General features: G+C 49.0%; 7 protein-coding genes across 7 annotated transcripts; 3 read left to right on the top strand and 4 right to left on the bottom strand.

Moving 5' to 3' along the window:
* Positions 1-560: 560 nt before the first annotated feature.
* F5147DRAFT_194580 (uncharacterized protein) lies at positions 561-3,175 on the bottom strand. The gene is made up of 3 exons (XM_041428505.1): positions 2,183-3,175; positions 1,803-2,126; positions 561-1,745 (listed from the first exon to the last, which is right to left on the bottom strand). Exons 1-3 carry the CDS (start codon positions 3,049-3,051, stop codon positions 773-775), a joined length of 2,166 nt encoding a protein of 721 aa, XP_041299096.1. The 5' UTR covers positions 3,052-3,175; the 3' UTR covers positions 561-772.
* A 969-nt stretch (positions 3,176-4,144) lies between these two features.
* On the top strand, positions 4,145-8,540 carry F5147DRAFT_667750 (uncharacterized protein). The gene is made up of 19 exons (XM_041435289.1): positions 4,145-4,319; positions 4,376-4,505; positions 4,561-4,689; positions 4,743-4,881; positions 4,931-5,088; positions 5,139-5,227; positions 5,281-5,395; positions 5,445-6,040; positions 6,095-6,256; positions 6,303-6,441; positions 6,492-6,617; positions 6,669-6,798; positions 6,851-7,106; positions 7,155-7,260; positions 7,309-7,409; positions 7,458-7,494; positions 7,550-8,031; positions 8,089-8,306; positions 8,358-8,540. Exons 1-19 carry the CDS (start codon positions 4,179-4,181, stop codon positions 8,362-8,364), a joined length of 3,261 nt encoding a protein of 1,086 aa, XP_041299095.1. The 5' UTR covers positions 4,145-4,178; the 3' UTR covers positions 8,365-8,540.
* A 3,557-nt stretch (positions 8,541-12,097) lies between these two features.
* On the top strand, positions 12,098-14,530 carry F5147DRAFT_767731 (uncharacterized protein; the record flags this gene model as incomplete). Its single annotated transcript, XM_041440905.1, has 1 exon — positions 12,098-14,530. The coding sequence occupies one exon, from the start codon at positions 12,098-12,100 to the stop codon at positions 14,528-14,530; it is 2,433 nt and encodes an 810-aa protein (XP_041299094.1).
* Positions 14,531-14,592: 62 nt separating this feature from the next.
* On the bottom strand, positions 14,593-16,564 carry F5147DRAFT_194358 (putative diphthamide synthesis protein-domain-containing protein). The gene is made up of 4 exons (XM_041428504.1): positions 16,088-16,564; positions 15,904-16,025; positions 15,325-15,853; positions 14,593-15,276 (listed from the first exon to the last, which is right to left on the bottom strand). The coding sequence occupies exons 1-4, from the start codon at positions 16,390-16,392 to the stop codon at positions 14,655-14,657; spliced, it is 1,578 nt and encodes a 525-aa protein (XP_041299093.1). The 5' UTR covers positions 16,393-16,564; the 3' UTR covers positions 14,593-14,654.
* Position 16,565: 1 nt separating this feature from the next.
* On the top strand, positions 16,566-21,257 carry F5147DRAFT_194349 (patched family-domain-containing protein). Its single transcript, XM_041428503.1, has 7 exons — positions 16,566-16,827; positions 16,878-19,409; positions 19,465-19,687; positions 19,738-20,774; positions 20,823-20,897; positions 20,953-21,116; positions 21,168-21,257. The coding sequence occupies exons 1-7, from the start codon at positions 16,711-16,713 to the stop codon at positions 21,205-21,207; spliced, it is 4,188 nt and encodes a 1,395-aa protein (XP_041299092.1). The 5' UTR covers positions 16,566-16,710; the 3' UTR covers positions 21,208-21,257.
* F5147DRAFT_626359 (uncharacterized protein) lies at positions 21,197-22,257 on the bottom strand. The gene is made up of 2 exons (XM_041432693.1): positions 22,002-22,257; positions 21,197-21,945 (listed from the first exon to the last, which is right to left on the bottom strand). Exons 1-2 carry the CDS (start codon positions 22,201-22,203, stop codon positions 21,308-21,310), a joined length of 840 nt encoding a protein of 279 aa, XP_041299091.1. The 5' UTR covers positions 22,204-22,257; the 3' UTR covers positions 21,197-21,307.
* A 9-nt stretch (positions 22,258-22,266) lies between these two features.
* On the bottom strand, positions 22,267-24,296 carry F5147DRAFT_667724 (uncharacterized protein). Its single transcript, XM_041435288.1, has 2 exons — positions 22,787-24,296; positions 22,267-22,721 (listed from the first exon to the last, which is right to left on the bottom strand). Exons 1-2 carry the CDS (start codon positions 24,229-24,231, stop codon positions 22,538-22,540), a joined length of 1,629 nt encoding a protein of 542 aa, XP_041299090.1. The 5' UTR covers positions 24,232-24,296; the 3' UTR covers positions 22,267-22,537.
* Between the last annotated feature and the right edge of the window lie 52 nt (positions 24,297-24,348).

Genomic DNA, 24,348 nt, shown 5'->3' with positions numbered 1-24,348 from the left:
ATCGAATGCCAGAAAAAGGAGGCGCATAATTTCTTACCTACGAAAACGAGCTGAAGGTGAAAAAGAAAAGCTAAAAGCTAAACTAACCACCAAAGGGGTAACGGATGATAAGACAGGAGGAAAGGGAGCTACCATAGCAGCGAAGGCGGAAGGATGGGGAATAAGAGACTAGCAAATGTTTTTGTAGTGTTAATAATTTTCTGCATGTTTTTGAGTGATTTCGTTATGCGTACTGAGTGAGAAAAACGTAGCAAAAAGAAACACCAAAGCCGACGGCAGGAAAAAATAAAGTCGTGAAAGGTTATTAGTTGAGGAGCATGAGGATACCGAAATGATAAGTGAATACATCAACGATGAAACAGCGAACCCGCAAATGTTCAATCGATGAACGCGGTATGGCACATATAGTCCGAGGAGATCATCGTCTTCACACCAACTTCAGCTGGCGAAAAGAGCAAGTGCAGACGCGCATATAAATAAGAATATACGCGATCGAAATGATGAAGATCAAGAAGATTGAACAGGCGATTGTCCCCGAGACAGGATGGATATGTCTTGAAATAGTGGGGATCGTGTTTGTATAGACAGTGCCGGCGACAAAGAGAAAGAAATCCAGTATTGACAACCGCGAAAGGATGGACAGAGGGAGCGGAATTATGGAGCGGCACGTAAGCGGTGCCGTCGGATCGATTGCAGTAGTGTTAAGAGCCGGAAAACATGAGAAATTGAGATCTAAGATGCGCACGCGAGCATCTGGTCCAGAAACATATCTTCAAGCACGAACCCAGGACGACTGGTAATTGATAGACGGATGGGGGCCAAAAAGGACTCGAGGTGCAGGGAATGCATATGCCTCAGTTGACAGCCAATTAGAATTTGTCATTGGTTGAGAGGGGTAACCTGCTCCATCGAATGACATGCGAACGTGACCGCACTGGTAGTCAAAGCCAATCGGATACGAGTAGCCAGAATTAGGCGGGGAAAATGAATCAGCGTTACAACGTGGCTGCGAGGGCTGTTGAGCGATGACAGACTGTGAGTAACAGTAATCGTTCGAAGGAGCTGCTAGTTTGGAATACGGGACGCTAGAATAATCCGGAGCAACTTTAACAGGCACGTAAGTGATTGCAGGCGCCCAGCACACCGCTGGTGGCTGCACCGGCATGTATAACGCAGGACGGTCGCTACCGCGGTGGATGGGCTCGTCAGCTGCCGGACTCCATTTGGACGGAGGAGGAAGTGCGTTCCAATTTTGGCCGGTCGCGGAGTCGCGAAGCTCCCTCCGCTCGACCTCAACCCTTGAAGCCTGTTGTGAACTGTGTCGGCTTGCAGCACTGCCATTGCTCACGCGTCGCTTTGGCAAATACTCTTCCCGAAGCGGCCCATCCTCATCGAGATCGATGTCATAGGCTTCCTGCGAAGCTTCGGTGCACGTTTCTGCCCTATTGAGCTCTGTCTTGCTCCTCTGCTCGAAGCTGATGAAGACGGGCTCCGAACTGGGATGCGCAAGAGGCGCTTCCATGATCTCTTCAATGACTTTCCGAACGATTGATTGAGGATTTGAGGAGGGGCGGGAAATCGGCTGGGCGTATGGAGGAGGCGAGAGCGAGACATGATACGAAAACATATGACCCAGCCACTGACGCCAAGCAGCAGGTGATATTGTCAGGTCATGAGAAAGAATATCCAGGGCGAGCGACTCGAGCTTATTTAGCGAGTGGACAGGAAGTTTGCATATGGTGTGCCTAAAGGGGAGGAATTGGTCATTTCGACCGGACACGGACCTTCAACGTAGTACTTACCATGTCTTGTTAGAGAAGGTATGATCATCAAGCCACTTGTTTGCCAGCATGAATCCAAGCACAATGAGTCGGAATGTGGCATTGGCCTCCAACGTTTTCCCGTCAATTCCGCCGGTTGTATCAAGCAATTCAGCACTGAATTTTCGTTCTTTTACCCCTAACCCTGAAGTGACCCCGCTAAAGTATACTGGTAATCGAGCGATGTACCACATGGCGAGTAACACAGCAGATGGTTGTAGAAGTGTCGACATCAGAAGAGAGTGAACTGAGGCCGACAAATGCATTGGAGCTGTGGGGGCAGGCTGCTGCCCACTCATCGCAGGACTGTAGAAGTTACGTCAACATTGAGAAGACATTTAAGCTGGAAAATTTTATCTTACGTGTAGCGCGAAACTGCAGGCGGAAGAACAATTGAATTCTTACAAACTTTCCAGACATATGAAACGATCCAGTCCGCCATTGGCTCCGCGAACATCTTGTACTTCATTGACGCAGATGGCGGCGAATCAACCGAAGCGACCGACTCTTGTTTGATCTGGTCTGTGTACTGATAATCCACCATATTATAGGAATGGAGTCCATATTGATATGAATTATCTTGTCTGAGCGGGATTTGGTCGGATACCGTTGTTCCGGCAGATGTGGCGATTACACGGTCCACGTACTCTGTGAAAGGAGTCATAGGACCGATGGGACTAGAACCGAAGTCGCCATTCATCATATCGTCAGAGTCGTCCTCCAATACAGGTGCGAACCGAGGCCATACGTAGTCATGTGTAGAGGAATTATCCGGACTGTCATAGCTCTCAGTACCCCAGACGGAGGCGTATGCAGAGGTCCTGCGCTCAGCATGCATTGGCTGGTCAACATCACTTGGGGAAGTGTTCAAGGCACATTTTTGAGGGAAGGCGTTCAGGGGCGGAAGACATGCCTCCGCATGATTTCCTTTACTGACTTGCACGTCGGCCGTACTAGTCAACCCTTGGTAAAAATCCCGTTCTCTCCGTTCTTCAGAAGTGGAACGCGCGTCGTCCTCCCAAATGCGGCGAGTTTTGGTCCTCCTCCAAGAAGGCAGGGAATTGATCCATTGATCACGGCTGCCAAAAGACGGCGGCGGGCCCGTCGGGGAGACAGGTAGGGTGTGCTTCAGATTATGGAAAACGGAAGAGTGAGACTTTGAAGCGTCTTCAGTTTTGGAGTACTTATGAACTGGATGCGCCGGTTGTCGGGTAGGGACGGGGACTGGCATCTGCAAAAGAAGAAGGACAGAGAGGAGAGCGTCCGATGCACTGTAAAGCGCAGCAGGAAACGACTCTGATATCTAGTGGTGGATAGGCCTCGCGAAGGATCGAAGTGGAAGCGAAAATCGTAAGATGAGTCGTAAGCAGATCCAAGAGCAGAAGGAAGAAAGATGGAAGGCGATGAGTGGCAAACGCGCAGCAAAGGCGTGCCTTTTTATATGCTCTGAAATTTGGATGAGCTATCGATGATAAAATATCAGAGGGTCGCACCACAGTAAGTACTTACCTTGTACCGCCGAGAGGGTCTCCGACTTTGAACCGAATCTGAAACCGATACTCGAGCGAATCGATCGCAACGAAGCAGGCGCTGTCGCAGACGATGAGCCGAAACGAGAACGGTGAGTGAATTGGCAAGAATGTGACCGACTGCGAAGTCGATCCACAGCCAGAATCGTGGTTGAAAGAACGGGAGGAACCCAAAAATTCTTATAATGCAGTGATTATGTCATAATTTCTCACAGTTGATTTTGATTTGGTTCCGCTTGCGGGGCGCAGCAGCCGTTAACTACGACTACTGGGCTGCAATGCCATCCATCCATCTCCATGGAACCATGCCATATAGGTTAGACCGCAGCTCGCTGACAATTTTGCGTACGCGTCTCTGCCGAGCATGTCATGACACGTTCAGGCTAATTACTCGTATCATGGTGTAATATTATAAACGTGGATGAGTCAAGCGAATCATCTATTGGTCCTTAATCGTGACTAAAATCGTGGACATGAGGACGCCTTACTACGCCCCACATATACTTAGCCAACCTATTTTGGAACGCCACCATCATCGCTGGCCAGATGGTGATTCATGTGAATTCCCCCAGGAACCTTCACGAGTCATAAGAACCAGTTTAGGACTCGCGGGTCCCTGTTCCTTCAGCGGCCCGTTTCCCTGATCTTGGGCCTGTGCCAGTCATCGATAAGATCAGGCAGGCCTGGGCAGAGACAGGTGCCAAGGTCAGGGTTTTTGTACGGACCCGTTTATCGATGAGTTAGGTCACGTGATACCTGGTGTGACAAGTCGTGTTGTTTTACATAAGTTATCGTTACATTGTAAACTACTACGTCCATCAACGTCAACATGAGCGGCATGATATTTGCAGCTCCGCCTTCATACTCTACTGGGGAACAAGACAATGCAAACGCCTCATCCCAGCTGGGACTAGACTCCATAACACTAGGACAGCTCAAGGCAATGGTCACATGCGCACCAAAGCCAAAGGCATGTTTCCGGCTCTACTCCTCGTTTATCGTATTCATGTATTATCATATATATAGCAATCATTTTATGACTTTCGATACGATGACGAAGACACAGTCATGAATGAGATCGATGAGTTTTACTCGTACGTAGAGATGCCTCAAGTCGCGGAAAACTTAAAAGCATGGAAAGGCTCGTTTCCCGGAGGTATGCAGCACCGTCCATCACACGTCAGAATTACACATAACCTTCGTATTTATAGAGTGGACGAGCCCCGATACTACTCCCGCACAACGGAAAGCACACGTTGAGATACTCCTCGAAAGCCTTGAGCACAGGGACGCAGAGATCCGATTTACGAATGCTCGTCGGCTCTTTTACGTTCTGCAAGGTCCCATTCTCATACACGACGAAACGACGAATACTCATACGTTTTTGGCATAGGTACCTTTGCCGAGACAACGTCTCCAGAGCATCAGTTGCACTGGATCTACGAGAACTGCAAGGTTGTGCGGAGCGCTAATGGGTTAAGCACAATCGTCGAATCAATGAAAATCGCGAGTCAGAAACATGATCTACTTTGGTATGCATTTATTCGATACGTGGTCGGTTATCTGACCTTCACATAATAGCTCGCTCTCAGATGCCGACACAGCACACTTCCAGATCACACCTACTGAAAAAGCTGACTTTCTAGAAGAGGTCACAACCGAAATTTCGGTGTATCTCGGCATGATGTACCACCTTATCGAAATTTTCAAGGAACGCGATGACTTCGCGGATGAACTAAGTGCGTGTTACAACACGAAGACGTCACACAGACTAATTCCGATCGGTTAGTGAGCATGGACCCGCCGCTACCGGTGTACTTATTCAACGTGGTCTCCGCATTGAGGGATAAGAGCGCGAAGGGATACCCCATTAAGAAGGTATGACACCGCAACCGAACTGAAACCGCGTTGCGAAATTGAAATACAATTAGCTACTCCTTGTGCTTTGGAAGACACTTCTCGCGTGCTGTGGAGGCATTAGGGAGCTTGCACGTGTCAAGAAGTTAGCACGGGAACTTGCCAACCTTCCGTCTGTGCCCGACGAAGGTTGGTCATTTCTCAATCCATTAAATGCGTTTTACAACAAGTATCACAGTTGTTGCCGTCAAATGCACCCCATTTGACATTGAAACGTTCCGACAGGAGACTTCGGTGAAATATCCGACATTCACGCCTCCAGTTCCACCTACGCAACTAGACATACCTCCGATCAAACCCGCGCCCTCCGTTTCCACTTCTAAATTGGCACAGGCATATTCTCCCATTCCTGTCCGCCATCACTATCACCACGATGACGCAGACTCGCAGCACTCCGGTCTCCCAAGTTCGCTGAATCATCAGCCTTTCCAGTCACATGTTCCTAATTCAGGATATCGCCCGGGTCCTCAGCCTGCAACACCTGCACCATCCCCACCTCCTTCTCCCAAGCCCAAGAAACAACAATATCAAACTGATCAAAATCGACCATTCTTATTTCCCTTCTCACGCAAGAGTAGATTTGGTCCTAACAATGATCGCCTCGTACCGTTTGCCATCGATGAGGCAGACAAGCTCTATAATCGGCATATGTACGTAAGTCTCTCGCTCTGGCAAATGTGGAGGACGAGAGAAGAGTGCATGACTGCTGAGAGCGGGCTTGACTGTATGCCTGGGTCTGAGGGTGAAGCCGAACCACTCCAAGTCACCAGCGAGGTATGCCGTCCCATTGCTAATTTGGATGGCTGTTGCTGAGAATTTTTATTTCAGGATCTTGAGATTGCGGAACCATTACTAGATGTTGCAATGCTGGATGCAAAAATTTCGGAAGCCGTTGTGGCCATAGGTGACGCCACTTCTCCCGCTCAAGAGCGCAAGGCGAGGGAAAGAAAGGAAGATTTCATGCGCTTGAAGAGGGTTGAAACAATTTATGTAAGTACGTTCAGCATCATATCAGCATCGACTCATCTGCGCTTAGAGTGCCGTATTGCCTGTCCTGTCAGGATGGGTACTAGTTTTGCTGAAACTCCTTTTGGCAACTGTATCCGCCGGGACCGGGCAGCAGCAAGCTCCTCAGTCGTCAACATCTTCGGTGTTCCCTCCCGGTGTTGCATCCCGTGTGTACCTCTATAGTCCGTTCTCGCACATCGATCATAATTTTATTTAGCCTCTGAGCAACCTCCTGCCCCACCGCCGACACTCGACGACCTCGATGTGACCCGGCATCGCGAGATTACGTCTAAAGCTGTCTCAGCTATTTTGTTGCTGACGCTGAAATGGTTCAAAGCTTCCCGTGAGTACTTCCCCTTGACGTGTATCAGCACATCTCTAATGTACACCACAGATGTGATGAAGTTTCATCATCTCGGCCAGCTTCTATTGGATACCAATTGCTTGCTGCTGATTCTGAAGATGTTTGGACTGCAAGAAGTTTCGTCATCCGTCGTATCGAAAGCCGATTCTCCCGACCACAAGTGAGTGAGACGGAATCCGCGATTATCGACACTAATCTTGAACATAACTTAGCTTCTTCCGATATTGCCAGATTCATCACGCGAAAATTGCTCCTCGTCCACAGGATGAGAAACCTCGTGCTGGTGCTCACATTGTGCTACAGACAAAAATTCTTCCGAACGGCCAAAATCACGAGGAAGAAGTCGAAATGCTTACTGAGTTCTCATGGCGCAACTTCTTTTCCACGATTAATTTTGCCAAAATTATGCAGAAGTTGTCCAAGAGTCGGTCACATCGCATATGGATGCTTGTGCAATACAAGAGCTCTGTGAGTGCGCCTGTTGAGCCGTCATCGACTATTTACAAACTTGTCCAGGCGGTGTTGAAACGCGTGCTACGAGTTTCGCATCCTTTGCTTCAACTCCATGTCCTGAAACTCATCAAGAGTCAAGTTCCCTTCTGTGGGAGGAAGTGGCGGCAATGTATGTGCGATGATACAGTAGTAAACATTTGCACTTACCCCTTATTAGCAAATATGAAGGTGATCACGTCGATCTACCTGAACTGCCGACCGGATCTGCGCGATGAATGGCTAACTGGCACCGAGGTTGATGATATCTCCGACGCTCAGGTGTGTGACGAGTTTCGTCGTTAGCGTCCTATGCCGATGTTCTTCCAGGCACAAGAACAAGCTCTACGTCACCTCGTCAAGTATTGTATGCGTTTTTCCCGCATTTTTATATACCATACTCACTGCGACCTACTCATTAGACAACAACAAACGATACGGACCTCAGATCCCAAGTCAACAATCCCAGGCCCATCGGCGTTCCGTCAGTATTTCTCACAACATGGAAGGCCTACCTCCAGGGCTAGACCTCGGAAATATCATCCGACCAATTGGTACTCCGAACGTTGTCGAAGCTGATGTCTTCCCACCTCCGCGTTCTCAAGCACCGGATCCATCCATATTCCTGCCGTATACTACTGAAGATCTTGCGTTCGAGGAGGAATATGAGGAATACTTGTCTGACCTCGGGTGGTCCGACGATCAATCTGGCCTCCCGCCATTCGGAACGATCTCAACGGGCGGGAACGCATGGCAGCGGCTCCCAGAGCTGGTCACAAGCATCGCGGACAACATTAGCGACAGCGAAAGCGTGGTATCAATCGGTGATCTGGGCGATGACTCCAGATTTGACGTCGGTCGTGACGATCGTGACATCCCAGATGAGAACGTGAATGATTGGCAGGTAAGCCAATGCCTGAATGTTCAACACGAGTTGCACCTCATTCACGATTTATTTCAGCACATGAGCCCAAAGACTATGGCTGCGCTACCTAAATCCCCGGCAGGTAACAGGCGGTCTAGTTCAGGAGCGGGACTTCGCCCTGTTATGACGTTTGGTCTTGACGATGAGAATCCTGTCGACTTGGAGGATGAGCCTGAGCTTGGTCCCATCCCTCGTGAGAACAATCGTCCTTTCGCTTCTGGCGGTGGGGTTGATGAAGTCGAGGCTGTGTATGGGTAAGTCGCATCACTATTGCTGTGAGCATATCAAATTTACGTGATGGCCAGCGTGTAACGTGTAGACAGTTCGAGTCTTCTTGCATGCGTACATATCTGTCGTTTGATATTTGAAGTAACTTGTTTTCCTTCAGAGGACAACTGCCAAGTACATAGTCTAGTCGATGTCTTATCTCCATTACTATTTTTTATTGAGCCATCGAGGTTTTGCATTAGACCAAACATAAGCATCGCATCAGTATGCAGTGGGGAATTTCAATGAATCGTTCAAGTCGGTACACAACGCACAAGAGCGCTTGGTGCTGTGCACCGATGTGGCTGATCACGATGTATGGGCTAAAGACCTGGTCCAGACTATTTGAGAGTGGTTTTCCATGTAATGAAGGACTTCGGAGAATGGGCGTCCTACGCAAGTATGGGTGACCCAGAAATGACGGACATTTTTGAGAAGCAATTGATTGGGAGACAATATTATACATTGTTGGTTGCAGTTAACAGGGTAGTGAGATTGTTTTTTTCTAGCAAGTCATATAATTGGGGTCGAGCAGAGTGAAGGTGTGTAGTCCACGGTATCCGACTCATCATAAACAAAGCTTGGGCCCTTCAGCTGGACAGCCTTAGTCTCTCATAACACGAATAGAAGGAAGAAAGATCAATTCGTTCTTTATCGTACTGCATACACATGGGCTCTGAAATGAGCACGTGAGTCATTAACAATGACAGATTTAAAACTTACCAGTACACTCAACTCTGAATTGACAAACACTCCTTGTCCGCTTGCATCCGTGGACCGAGCTCTTCTAAAACCAATTTCTCGTATGTATTTATTTATTGAATGAAAGCTGAAACGGAGCTGCGCGCGGTAGTTGATTATGTCTTCAGCCATCGTTGGAACCAGTTTTCTTCCAGTCGATGATCTTGGGACGCAGAATACATGAGAGATAACGCCCCGCCAGGAATTTGAAGGACACGCCTATCATTGGGTCACTGGCGCCATAGATCTGCCAGGCAGTCAGCAGATGATGACTTGTCCACTATGGCTCGCTGCTGGTATGGAACTTGAAGACCGGGGATCAGATAGGAGAGGACTGGAGGGACAGGGACTGACAGGAGAGAGACTGGCGTGGCGATGAAAGTGGACTGTGGACGATAACGTTGCCTTCAAGTGGGAAAAAAGTGATTAGCGGGAGTTGTGATGCTGAAGTGAGGTTCTAGGAAACTGACACGAGCAAAGTGATCACGAAATGGATGGGACATACAGACGTGATTTCTGTCTGCTGGAGTCGAGATGGTCAACGAGTCTTGAGCGGATCCTTCAATAGGACTGCAAGAGTGGGACGTGGAGAACAGAGAAACGGTCCACGGTCCAATCGAGACTGGGCACAAAGAAGTGTCAGTGGTCTACTCACCAGACATGACCATGTTTGCGCCGCTGGACACAACGAACGAGCCTCGCCTCTCTCCGAGTCACCAGTCAAAATCTGGGATACGAAGACAGGCGAGCTTGTCGTCAATCTCAAAGGACACATGATTCGGTGAATCATCTGGCTCGGACCACAGGTGGAAAAACACTTATCTCCGGGTCAGATGATGATTCGATTAGAACATGGAGGACTATCACCTGAATGCAGATCGCAGTGCTGGAAGGGCACACCAACATTTTCTATGCCATTGTAATAGCCGCATCATCGCAAGCGCATCAGCAGACAACACAGCGCGATTGTAGAACCTCGACAACAACGGCCATCCCATCAGTTCGCCCCTCCACTGCCACGATACAGGTACAGTGACCTGTGTGTCGTTTTCTGCAGATGAAAGGTACTGGCAACTGGCTGCGATGTGACCAAGACACATACAAGGTTGGGAAGTTCGTGCGATAATCACCTTGCAACGGACTACCGTGTCAATAATAAACAATCGTAGCGCCGCTGACACGCCAGTTCCCGACTCCGCCGGCTCTCTCCATTTCCTGTTTCCGATTGCCGCTTCAATGTTTACTTCGTTCTTCCCACACATCACTACTCCCCTTGCTTTTCGATTTTGAATGTCTCTCGCGTTCAATGTCGTTTTGTCTTCCCTGTAAACTACTCAAACCTTCGGGCATCCTGATGCAAGGGAACGAAAAGGCAGACAATTCAGATTTCAACAACAAGATGGCTGAAACCAGTTTCCCACGGATGTACTTTCCCACGATTTAGTAGAGAATTCCGGCAAGACAAAACCACCGTGGGAGTCGGGAATCAATCAAAATCTTTATCAGTTCATATTTACGACCAGTTTGAGCGTATAGGCTCTTATCTTTGTCACTGAAAGTACTAAAACGTTGAGAACTGTAATGGCTGGTACAAAAATGGAGAGGTATCACCATGGGTCACTAACACTACTGCATTGCCGCACAACGTACAACTCCTGTCCAACCACTCAAGGTCTCCAATCGCGTACCCCCAGGATTTTTTGACCACCAACCGCATGTATGTCCTCAAGGTCCCACGCAGTCTTTTCCTGACCTCATGTTCTCAGTTTTCTGCCCGGTTCGATGCCCACCACACGCCGTCCCGACCACGCATCTTTCGAAACCTTCTCTCTGGCAGACCAAGTGGTGCACGGATAGTTAATGTCCTGTACGCCAAGGGAAAACGCGTATATCATTTTCTTCTCTCTTCAATGTCTGAACCCCATCTCATACCACAGAGGAACACGTAACAGCAACCAAACCCGAAAACTTGCTGCAAGCAGTTCACTGCCTCCCAACAGTAATACCGCACAAGTATTCGATGGCACACCTCACGCCCAGTCATCTTCGCAACCACAGACTCAAGCTGCCGTCTCCACGTTGTCTACCGCACCTGCCGTTACCGTCATTTCTGAAGCTACAACTTCATAATCCATACATCAAAAGTCCCCGCTTTCAAAAGACGTACGTCAGGCTGGCCACGAATCTCATTTTATATACCGCTTGCGAGATCTGTCCAGGGCGACCGAGATAGACCACGACTAATTAGTGGTGATCTCACAGCGACAATATTAGTTTTGTATTTCCAACTCATGTCGAGAAGTTTGCAGGAAGGGACGGAGCTTTGAGCTCCACCTGAACTCCACCATGACATGCACTCCACTGCTCCGCGCTTGGCTGTCTGCAGTCTGCGCACCGTGTGCTCATCTCCGTGTTTGAACTCCACTATTTGCAATGCCTGTCTGCGCCCGCCTTTCCAGAAAACCGTGCCTGACCTCCACATCGATTCATTCGCTCACCGCGGCTGACGGATAACTATATACCGTGCTCTCCAGAATGTGAGATCGGTGGGACAGCAACAAAGTTCGCAATTCCGTTCTTGTGTACTTGTCAAGTAGAAGAGGAAGCAAAGCGGTGAATGATGTCACTAGCACCGCCAATGCCAAGTAGAGTCCTTGATCTGTCCTAATCTTCCCTCAGGGTATATAATGGCAATATGAAGATTTGTGTCAAGGTTGAGCAATGAGGTGGGTGAGGTTTGAATTTACAGTTTAAAGAGGTAGCGAGTATCAAAATTCTACCATCGGGCAAGACCTTATTTCACAATTCATTCTAGGTGTTATCGTGCATCCACCGTCATTTAGGTTGCCCAAAAAAGGTCCACGCAGTGAGCCAGTGCTAGCCTACTTCGTGTTTTCCTAGCTTCGGTTTAGCCCGTGTCATCCGCCGTCTCTCGAGTTTTGCTCTCTCCCGCTCTGCTTCCCATTGCCTCACCTCATTAATGAGGCCTTGAGGGTTCGCAAGCTAGTTTTGATTACTATGTAGTGATGCTTACATAATGAGTACAGAGTACTGCTCCCTCGGCATTTCTATGTGTGAGGCAACAGATGACTCTTTGATTGTAGCGCGGGATCTCGCATCGTTGGAGCGTTCATGTCTCGCTATGGAACAATTCCAGGCCGCTTACGGATGGCTGACTAACTGGGACAAATCTGCGCTGTTTCTTCTCAATGTCCCCGATCCTCCTGATTCCCATTCCTTGCCATCGGTCTCGCCAACTAACCCAACCTCGCAGACAGTATGCAGACACTCAGTTCGTGTGATTCATTCACACATCGAATTTCTACGTGTACGGATTAATGATCCAAATACTCAGTTCACGAAGATACGTGATATCATTGTATCATTCGCGCTTCCACACCTCCCTTGCCAACTACCTCTAACGGTACTACGTCGCATCATTTCGCAATGCCTCATATCTCGTGTTCGCCCATTGTTGGCCTTTCAACCGATAACTAGGACTCAAGCGGTTGAACTCGATCATCTTCTTGCTCGGCACATACATGAATACTATCACTTTCCCTTTCACTTTAACTCAGCACTTTTGACCTTGCCCGTGGAATCATTTGGATTTGGTTTCCCCTCTATTTCAAGACTAAACAGTACACTCGCTCTGCAGGGAATGTTGCGCGACCTTAGTCACCACATCCTGGCATTTCGGACCATGGCCGCAATCACCCTGGCAGATTGGATGTGTGGTCTCAATCACTGCGTCTATCCCCTCGACGGGCCATCTGTGGATCGCAGTTTCTCACGCTGCCGACACAGCTTGCCTTCACTCTGGATCACTGCGCATGACACACTACGTGGTGCCGGTCTGACAGTCCCAACAACTGATCAGTCTTTCCTCTTGGGAGATGTTGCACTACGACACCTACTGCGTGCATGCCCATCTTTATCATTTCCACTTTCCTCCTATGATGTATCGGCTCTTGAGACTGAAGGTTATTGTCGCCTTGGTGACCTTGCACTAGTGGCTCAGACGGACCTTCCTCGTCTTCGTCTTCGACTCTCTGACGCGTCCCTTTGCTCGGTTGGCAGATGGCTGCAATGTCTCAATGCAGATGCATTGTCGAATATCTACCTCGGCATGCGGCCAGAGCAACCAGCACTGATGGATCGCTCCTCACTGCTCTATCCTCGGGACATTCGACGATATCACACTGAGGCCGCGCTATTAGGAGCTACGCATGTCAGCCGACAACTCCCGCGTCAGCACCTACCGGATTCCTTGATTGCTTGTGACGGCTCTATGATTCCTGCTCAAGGGACTCCGGACAGTGTGCGGTCCGTGACGTTTGCTGTCACCACGTCTGTAGGATCACTCACTGGCTCATTGGACAAGTATGCCAATGGGGCTACAATTCTACATGGCGAGCTTTATGGCATGATTGTGTCCGCCCTGCTAGCGCGTTCAGGAAATATTGACAATGGTACAATTCACTCTGATCATCTTAATGCCATCCGCGTGATTAACTCCGGTCTTCTCGCGCCCCTCCTACCTCACGCATGGTCTCCCCTTCCTGCACGATCGTTGTATCGGTGGCTACACTCCATCATATCGTCGTCTGCCAAACCTCCAGCTCTCATTCATGTCAAAGCACACACCGACTCATCGTCTTTGCCTGCACGAGCGAACGCATTAGTAGATGCTATTGCTCATGACTCTCACTCTCAGGTCATTCGACCCTATCCCGTGCCATATGCTACATTTGAATTGGACAGTTTCGTTTTATATTCCCCTTCATTGAAGTTTATTGAAAGTCCATTGCCGTCTTTGCTTACTCACATACTTTGCAATCACACTGCAGCTGATCCGACCTTCGTCCCTGGTCGTACCCTCGCACTGCCTCTTTATGACTTGCATGCGCCGCCGGATCATCCCTACGTGCGAACGCCGTACGCATATTCAGCGCTGGTACAGCTCTATGCGAGATCACGCCAACTGGACTCCGCGAGTGTACGGTTTGCCCGTATGGGAGACATATCACCGTGGTGCCAGTTTGGGTGTGAGTGTCTGGAAACGCCGCATCATCTATTTGTCAAGTGTCGTCGTTTCGCGGAATCGCGCAACAAGTCGTCGCAGGAAGTGGTAGATACAACTTCCATGCTTCTTTTTGAAGCAAAAACCACTGTTCAAACAACGGATGTTTATCTACACTCCGCACGGCGCTTGTTCGTCGACGATGCTTCGGTGTGGCCTTTGCGCGAGACTCGCTATTACTTAGGAACTGTACCTGCGATTCAAACACCTGATCAAATATCCAGTGTGTTGGCGACAAAAATTGCGCACGTATGGCACGGTGCAAGTATTCGTTTGGCAGGGCAAATTTGGGGGATGTACAAGCGTACTACGAATCCATTGGTCGGAAAGGCTGAACGTGTGTTTGATTTGCCTAGACATTTGCGGCATTTACAGTCACTTTCATAACGGCTTTGTATTTCGAAGAGCTGGCGAGGCACTTCTATATGTAGTACCTGAGTTACATCAGTAACGTAGTCAGCCAATAAAAGATCGTTTATCGTTCATCATTTCACCGAGACTCGCGCTTGAATTAGAGATATGAAGACTTCGTCCTAGCAACAGCCCATGGACTGCCTGCTTCGTAGAAATCCATAGGATATCTCCCACCTTTAGCCCTTTCACGTCCATCCTTCTCCTCATTCATCCACCCTTTTGCTTGCCCTACCGCAACTGCCGTTTCATATGGGCTGAGCAGCGGTTTGTCAAAAGCGTAGCCCCAGTCTATTGACAACCGTGGACACGCTGTTTGAACGAACGTCGATATATATGGGTTAAACAGTGCAAGCTTTGCGGGCGAGAGTTCAGAAAGCAGGATAGGGATATAAGGAATGTCTGTCTTTGAGGTAGAGAGTTGGTGGGTAATTGCCTGCATCTGCTTGAAACTGCCCTGGCGCCCCAAAGTGCCGAGAATGATACCCCATATCGGATTTTCATCAGCTTGCGCAACAATCCCCTGTAAAGAGGATATCTGGGAGATAGCTGCAATGCTTTTACGAGCCTTTTTAACTGCATCATCTCGGACCGTCCGCATTTCTTCGTGATTGTAAAGCTCTCTCGTGATTTTCTTGGAGTAGGGGTCGTATCGAAAAGCAGGTACTGAGGGATTTGCGATCATAATGGATTCTAAGTGAAATCGACCGTCTCCAAGATATCTAAAATACCATGAGACACTTGGTGAACATACAAATGCGATCCCTTACATCAGGGCATCTACGTCACCAAGTAGGGGAGCAGTACACCCTAGTATTTCACCGGGAGACAAAGGTTTAGATCTTGGTATAGTGGCATCATAAACGCCAGTCCAGAGGTGATGACCAGACGACGACTTCGAGACATCTCCCGCTGATGACTCTGTTTCTGCACCGTGCAGAAGTCCATTAGGTGTCGTTCCGGCGTCAGAATATGGCGATGTCAGATCTTCCTTCAACCTCTGTAGAGCCGCTACAAATTGGATTGTTGAAACCAACGCAAACCTTGTCGGCTCGTCGGGAGCCAGAGGTTCCCCTTCTCCTTCACTTGAAGGACCTTCGATTTGAAGATGGCGAGTCTTGCCGATCTTCTGACCAGTAGATATCCGTGCGTTATCTTCTTCATATTCAAGTAATTGCTTGTGAAATGTTTGTCGGTCGTTTGGGAAATTCAATCGTATCGTCTCTGTTAAATGAGATGAGTCGATTCCGATTTCGACAAAGATATACAGGGTCTTTATTGTCGTTTGATCAATGGGCACTATGGTAAAATGAGGAATAGAACTTGAAAAAAGCAATGCATGAACTCACCAAGACAGCTGTGACCATAATGGACTAACATGTCGCATCCCAATGCGACTGCAGTGTAATCATCCACGCAGCATGCACCATAAGTGACATCACCCATGATTACAGTTAACGCGTCGGTGAAACTATGACATCAATAATCAGCTTAGTATGCAACTCTGCAAAACAACTTCCATCACCTGCGCACCGCTCGATTATGTCCGCTATTGTGCAAGCAAACATCTGCAGGCCCTCGGGCATCTGCAGGGCGACTGTCTGTGCTCTGTTCTTGCGGACGTGGTGCACTGTTTTGTGGATTTCGAAGGAGTAATTCGCAGGAAGCTGCTTGATCGCCTGGTTCAGCAGAGCATCTGACAATATCTCATCGGGTATTTGATTGGCGATTGCTGCTGGCGGGCCAGATTTAGATGGTGCTGCAGATTTTGAGCCGATGAAACGCTTTCGTGGTTTGGCAGCGGTGTTGGGCTTCTTGGATTGTGTTTGTTCTGCCATTAGTGAGCGGATGAATGGAAGTTTGGTGGAGATTGTTAATTTGTGATCAAACTGTACTTAACTTTTATGTAAGTAAATGCTTGTTCCTGGGACCAGTGGATCGTTTCCCAATGGAAAACACACGTGGACCACGTGAGTGTGTTGCTACTTTAGAGTGACAGCGTCGTGCACTTGCGTGGAATACTCGTAGAGTACTTATCTCCAGTACTTTGGCTCAGTTACAACTGCTGACGTTACTTTCTACATTTTATTTGATCGTCACATCAGTCGCGTTACCGAGCAACTCAACTTTGGCCGTCGGATCTCTGAACTTCCACCATGTTGGGATGGGAAGGAGACAACGGAGTTGGACAATGTGCCATGAGAGGTTCTTGTGGAAAGAAGGGTTGGTTTGGGCAGCAACTTCCGTGTCCGTATGATGGCCCTCCAGTCGACGTACGTTTGATGGTGTAATATAATTGTATCTCTGCTCACCATTACTCCAGCCCGAGGACAGCAAAGCCAGAGATTTGCTTGTGTCAGTTTGTGGTGCCCAATTCGTAGAAGGGCCTACTTGCTGCACTTCTGGTCAGGTCGAGACCCTACGTGACAGTCTAGCACAAGCCGAGCTTATCATTTCATCTTGCCCTGCATGCCGAAACAATTTCCGTTCATTTTTCTGCTCATTCACTTGTTCACCACACCAGGGATCATTCTTGAACATCACGGATACGCAGAATACCAGTTCGGGAGAGACAGCTGTAAAGACAGTTGATTTTTTCGTAGGCGAACAATTTGCTTCGGGTTTCTTCGACAGCTGCAAGAACGTCCAAGTCGGTGCCACCAACGGATACGCAATGGACCTCATTGGGGGAGGTGCTAAGACGTATTCTGAATTCCTCAAGTTCCTAGGAGATGAGAAGGACCTTGGAAGTCCATTCCAGATAAATTACCCCTCCTCCACACCCCTTGATTTCACTGCGCTAGATCCCACACCACGGAATTGCGCTGACAACGGCCTGGAAAGCCGCTGCACTTGCATTGACTGCCCCACAGTCTGTCCTGCACTTCCTTACGACCCTCCGCAGATTAATAGCCCAACATGCCAAGTCGGCACGCTTTCATGCCTCTCATTCGTACTCATCCTCGCATACTCCCTCTGCGTAGTTGCCTGTGTATTTGGATATGTTCTTCAGGTCACTATAAGGAAGCGAAGAGAGAAAAGATACGAGAGAATGGCATTATCAGTGGACACCGCATCCATCCGCTCCCCTCCGTTACACACACGCGGTCTTGTTGGCGCGGTCTCACTTCCGCAAGGTGACGCAAATGACTCCCTCGGAGCTCAATCAACAGAATCCAGGCGGCTCGGTCGTGGTGCTTCCCTTCTTGATCCCATTGAGGCATCTCAGCCACGCCAATATCGCCTCAACACAATCCTTCGTCGCGTTTTCTATCGTTTAGGCCTTGTTGCAGCATCCTGGCCATTCTTGACATTTTCACTCGTGTTCACCGTGATTGGTCTGCTCAACTTAGGCTGGCAAAGATTCGACATTGAGACCGACCCAGTCCGGCTATGGGTCGCTCCCGACTCAGAAAGCATATTACAGAAAGAATACTTCGATGAACACTTTGGTCCCTTCTATCGTCCACAGCAAATATTTATCACTGCACTCTCAGGCCCTCCCATCACCGTCGACCCGCCTTCATTCACACGTACTGGTATATCTTCGCAAGATCCTGTACTCAGTTACGACCATCTACGATACTGGATGGACGTAGAGAGTGATATACGTGCTCTCCGTTCTTCCCCCAATGACTACGGCCTCACAGATGTATGTTTCAAGCCTGCCGGGCCACAAGGAGCATGTGTCGTTCAGTCTGTTGGTGCATGGTTTGGTAATGATCTCAGTAATTACGACGAAGAATCTTGGAAAGACCGATTGGTTCAATGTGCAAACTCCCCCGTGGATTGCCTTCCAGATTTTCAGCAGCCTCTTGGCCCACAGTATGTCCTAGGTGGCGTGCCTGAGGATATGCCTGAGCGCAATTCATACCTCGATGCAAAGGCTTTCGTCGTCACTTATGTGGTGGCGAATTCACTCGACGAGGCGGAAATCGCGAAGGCTGTCGAATGGGAGCAAACTCTGAGGACATATCTTGTCGATCTTAGCGAACGCATTCCCTCTGAGGCAGGGATGAATATCGCATTCTCTACTGGCGTTTCTTTAGAGGAAGAAATCAGCAGGAGTACCAACACTGACGTCAGGATTGTTGTCCTCTCGTATCTTGCAATGTTCCTCTACATATCATTGACTCTGGGCAATGGGTCAGCAGCAAGGGAGGAAGAGGGTGTAATGGCATCCCTCTCTTTGTGGGCTCGCAATTTCCCTCAGCTATTCAAACGGTCAAGCATTACTTCCTCTTCGGTCTCTGTCGACTCCCGTAATACGCCGCACATTTTACCGAGACTGCCTCGCCATCTCTTCGTCGGCTCGAAATTCACGTTAGGCTTGTTTGGAATCGGACTTGTCATTCTGTCCGTCTCATCCTCAGTTGGTTTCTTCTCCCTTGTCGGCGTCAAGACGACCCTCATTATTGCTGAAGTTATTCCTTTCCTTGTACTCGCCGTCGGTGTCGACAATGTCTTTATTCTCGTTCACGAGCTTGATAGGCAAAATTTCCTCCATGGGCCTAATGCTTCAGCAATTGCTCCGGGAGGAGGATACCCAGCGCCCCGCTCTCCTAATCCTCACCGCTCACCTTTTGAATCGGCACATGATGAATCTGTCGATACTGCCTCGGTACCCTTGTATCTATCTGCAGAGGAAAGGGTTGCGCGGACGTTGGCAAAGATGGGTCCCTCAATCCTGTTGAGCTCTGTGACAGAAACAGTTGCTTTTGGCCTTGGTGCGTTGGTGCCCATGCCAGCTGTACGCAACTTTGCCTTGTATGCCGCTGGTAGCGTCTTCTTGAATGCGCTGCTCCAAGTTTCTGTCTTTGTCAGTGCGCTTACCATTGATCTGAAGCGTGTAGAGGTGAGTAATCGTCTGTCGGTCCACAGATAACTTTCTAGACTAATTACTTCTGCAGGCAAGCCGAGTTGACTGTTTCCCCTGCATTAGATGGCCTTCCCGCATCGCCCTACTTGATGCTCCCATGAATGCAAGTGGACTAGGCAAGGTTGCTCGCTTCATCCGACGCCACTATGCTCCTTTCCTCCTTCGACCAGTTGTCAAGGGTGCTGTACTCCTTACTTTTGCGGGTTTCTTCGTGCTCTCTGCAATATCGATGCAGCACATTCAGCTGGGACTTGGTTCGTAATTTAATATCAAGTCAAGCTTTACTGTACTAACCACTTGACAGACCAAAGGTTGGCTCTCCCCTCGGATTCATACCTTAACGACTACTTTGATCATCTTGATGTGTACTTGGATGTCGGACCTCCAGTTTACTTCGTATCTCATGACCTTGACGTGACCCAGCGCTTTGGCCAGCAAGAGCTCTGTGGTCGTTTCACGACCTGTGATGAGTTGTCAGTCGCTAACGTTCTCGAGGCTGAACGGAAGAGACCCGAGTCGTCATTTATCTCGCAGCCGACTGCGTCATGGATAGATGACTTTCTCAAGTGGCTTGATCCTGCCATGGAGACATGCTGTCGTGTACGCAAGAGAAATCCTTCCATTTTCTGTACTCCGAGAGATTCAGATCGATTATGCCAACCCTGCTTATACGGCAAGGAACCTGCCTGGAACATCACTATGGTCGGATTGCCCGAAGGAGAAGAGTTCATGCGGTATCTAAAGCAGTGGCTCATCTCACCTACAGACGAGACGTGTCCCTTGGCTGGCAAGGCATCATTCGGTACTGCACTCTCGCTTGACGACGAAACTGGTGTCGTCGCATCTCACTTCCGCACATCACACTCGCCTCTTCGTTCACAAGATGATTTCATCAATTCCATGGCGGTCGCACGCCACATAGCAACCAAGATATCAGAGCTCACCGGATCACAGGTTTTCCCTTATTCCCTGCATTACGTTTTCTTCGACCAATATGCACACATAATCGCCATCACGCAGGAGATACTCGGACTTGGGCTGGCTGCTGTGCTAGTGGTCACAGCGCTACTGCTAGGCTCGTGGCGCACAGGGACAATTGTGACGGGTGTGGTCGCGTTGACAGTAACAACTGTCATGGGCGTGATGGCAGTATGGGGCATCAGCCTGAATGCTATTAGTCTAGTGAACCTGGTCATTTCAATCGGCATTGCAGTGGAGTTTTGTGCTCACGTTGCAAGGGCCTTCATGAGTGCTGGTTCTGGTTTACCAGCTGATCACCCTGCAGGACAGAAAGAGCGAGATGAAAGAATGTGGACCGCCCTTGTTGACGTCGGACCCTCAGTGAGTGGTTCTCCTAATTGGTGCCTCGCCATGACTAACATCTTTCAGGTTCTGTCCGGTATCACGTTCACCAAGCTGATCGGCATGTCTGTCCTTGCGCTCACCCGATCCAAGCTGTTGGAAGTAAGTCTTCAAATTACTAGTGGAATTTTGCACAGGTTTTATGCGCCCCCCACAGATATACTACTTCCGCATGTGGCTTACTCTCATCATCTCTGGGGCTTTACATGGTTTGGTACTTCTACCCGTTGTACTTAGCCTTGCTGGAGGACCAGGATTTGCTCAGCAAGAAGCTGATGAAGAGTGGATGTCAAATGCCATCAGGAATGATTATGAGTATGCGTAAGTGACACCCTTCAGTTTCGAAACTACTGTTAACATTATGTATGGTAGACCTTTCCTTGCCGATGACGATTCCATGGCCAGCGATTAATATTAGAGCACGGATCAAGACTTCATTGTGATACTGTAAAACAGGGACGGTAACCTTCATAATTACAGCAGCAAAGATACCAGAGTATATAGAATTGCTTTTATACTGGAGATCTGGACCTGCTATCTCTGATGTCATCTCGACTGTAACTCCTCCTTCCACGGCTGAGAGACTTTGAACGAGTTCTGCTACGGCTGTACCGCGAATAAGAAGAGTAGGATGCGGAACGAGAGCGAGACCTAGAAGGAGTGCGTGAACGAGAGCGACTGGAGCGCACCGAGTAGCTCCTGGAGCGGGTTCGGCCCCTACGCCCATACCCAGTCCCAATTCCTCCACGCTCGTAACTTGGAGACCTCCTTCTGAGTGGCAAGCGGTCCCCACGCCTGATAGGCGAGCGGGAACGTGATCGAGAAGGACGGTACGTGTCCCTGGCGGGGGGTCCACGACGTCCGAAGCCTCTGCCTCCTCGGAAAGATTCGTTGAAACGAGATGGTTCATAACCTCTCCTACGGAACACCGGTGAGCGGGAGCGGGAACGCGAGCGAGACAGTGAGCGCCTTTCACGGCCGTTACGTGGCGGACGAGGGCGAGAACGAGAACGAGTGCGGATTGGGAGATCAGATAATTCGACTTTCACAATCAAACCATCTAGTTGACCACCATTCATGTGTGACACAGCTTTCTGGGCGGATACTGCATCTGTGAATTCAAGAGCAGCCTTTCCTCGATTCTGGCCGGCTAGAATGTGGGAATAAATCAGATGTGCAAGAATGATAGTTTATCTAGAATCTTACATTTCAGGAAGAGTGGAAGGTCAATCTTCACGATTTCTCCATAGAACGCGAAAATAGTCTGTAGATGCGCTTGCACGACGTTGCGAGACAGACCGTTTATGACAACCACTTTGCACTTCTTGTCATCGTTTCCCCCATTCTCCATGTCTACATCGGCATCCTGCAAGGGCTTTGGGGAGATGGACCGTCCTCTGGTCGACATGGTTGAGCTTGTTGGCCTATTTTTTGAACTTTGCAAGGGAATGCGAAGTGACACATCACACGCGTCACATTGTCACAACACAACCCGAGGGAAGACAGTTATTCCCTCTATACTACTATACCGTTGAAAATTTGTGTCATGCGCATTCAGCACTCCAAACATAGGTATTTCTGAGGCACATTGCAAGTTGTAAAACCTTCGCCATCGTAACATCAATGTTTTCAATCATGTCTTTCACAATTTCATCAGCCAAACAACATCTTGATTAATTTGACTGTCACCAATATTAGAAAATGACCATTGTCGCCCAAAAAAAGCTCTGCTGATTACTCAATCACTCAATCCTTGCTTTCTTACGGCGTGAGCTCTTCTCTAATCCATGGGTCCGCTTGGTATGTCTCTTCAGCAGATCTTGACGAACGAAGGTCTGCCCACAAATTTCGCAATGATAGGGTCTCACGCCAGTATGGCTCGCTTCATGACGTTTGCATTCGTTCTTGCGGAGGAACCGCTGTGGGCTATCGACAATCGTCAATGAGTGTTAGCCAGCGATCGCCAGAGATGTAGCAAAAATAATGCGAACCACATGGAACAGCTGAATGGCCGTTGATCAACGTGAGCCCCGACATGTACGATGATGTGATCTCGGCGCTTGTTCCTCTGGTCACACCCAACGACGTAACATCGGAACTCTTCTATAAGCTCTCCGCGGTCGCTCAACTTGCCTGCGAAATGCATCAACCATCCTCGATCGATCTCTTGTACAGAATGGCGTGCCCTATAGCGCTCGGCTCTGAAGGCGAGCTCAGACAACTCAATTCCCATGTGCGCGTTGAGAATTGGCGATGGATGTAGATCGTTGTAGATGCTGCGATCTGGCTCGACCGTGGTCTGCCTCGGCGGAAACATATTGTTGGAGGAAGGGAACGAAAAATTGTCGTAGCTAGAAAAAATGTAACGCTCCTCTTGATTTGGGGAGAACACACGCAGTATAGATGCATCAGGGAATGTCTCCAACTTGATTATCGGGGACGCCCTAGCCCTCTTCTGCGGAGCGCATTGTTCGAAGGACGGCTGTTCGTTATATATGACTGGCATGGGCTCCGGCTGGACAGTTTCCTGTGTTGCAGAAGTGGACAAGATGGCAACAATATCGTGAATTAGACGTGGCGATGGGCAATCCTGAGATGGTGGACTGGGGGTCAATTCCTGCATCGGGCCAAGAGTGGAGGGAACTGAATCGTGAATATGGGGCGGAGAGCATCGGAAGGTAACATTGCGAGGGGTGAGGTGGGGCGACAGGTATGCTGGAGGGGACGCAGGTAACCATCCCATGATGGCTGAGGGATCGACACCTACACTGGGTGACTTCGTAAACAGTGCAAGGTTGTACATGTTGACGTCAGGAATGAGACCAATGTTGGAAGGTGAACAAGAGAGAACATCATCCGCGAGGTGACGAGCCAAGGAGAACTCTCTTGAAGTCTGACCTTCCTCATTTTCAGTGATTGACGGAGCGGAAGATAGGGAAGCCGATGACGATGAAGAGGAGTGCCCAAGGTTAGGCAACGAGGTGTCGCTTGAAAAAGTGAAGCAACTTTGAGACTCGTTTAAGTGACTGAGGATTCCGGCAGTATGATCTGTTAGTTGGAATGCCGCGCACGGGGGGGTTGAATGATTTGGGGTGCTACTGATATCGTCCGCCTCCATATACGAAGCACTTTGTCCCTCGCCGTACAAATAGTGTCCCTCGGCGATTTGCATGAAATTACTGGAATCAATTTGGTAGTGAATTCCAAGCCCAGCGAGGAGGCGACGAGAAGGTGACTTTAGGAGCCCGTTGTACTGAGAATCTGAAGACAACCTTGAAAGTTCGCTATGGTCCTCGTAACGCGTGTTTGAAGAAGAAAAGAGTGTGGGGGTAGTCATTCGATTTAATCGCAACGCCAGCGTCGTGGTATTATCAGAAGTCATATGAATAGTTGTTCTTGGGGCATAGCTGCATGTCGCGTCGCGAAGGTGTCTCATTAAATGTGATTAAAGTAGAATAGACTGTGAAAGAGCGAAGGTCGTAATTTTCTTGAACTGGCGGGAGATTCAACTAAAGGAGAAAGTTGCAAATGGAAATATGTCGATCCATGTTTG

Source organism: Suillus discolor, assembly GCF_016758755.1.
Source record: "Suillus discolor strain FC423 chromosome Unknown F5147scaffold_3, whole genome shotgun sequence".
NCBI classification, from domain to species: Eukaryota; Fungi; Basidiomycota; class Agaricomycetes; order Boletales; family Suillaceae; genus Suillus; species Suillus discolor.
The sequence above is the reverse complement of the archived record's forward strand: the minus strand, read 5'-3'. Positions and strand labels throughout refer to the sequence as shown.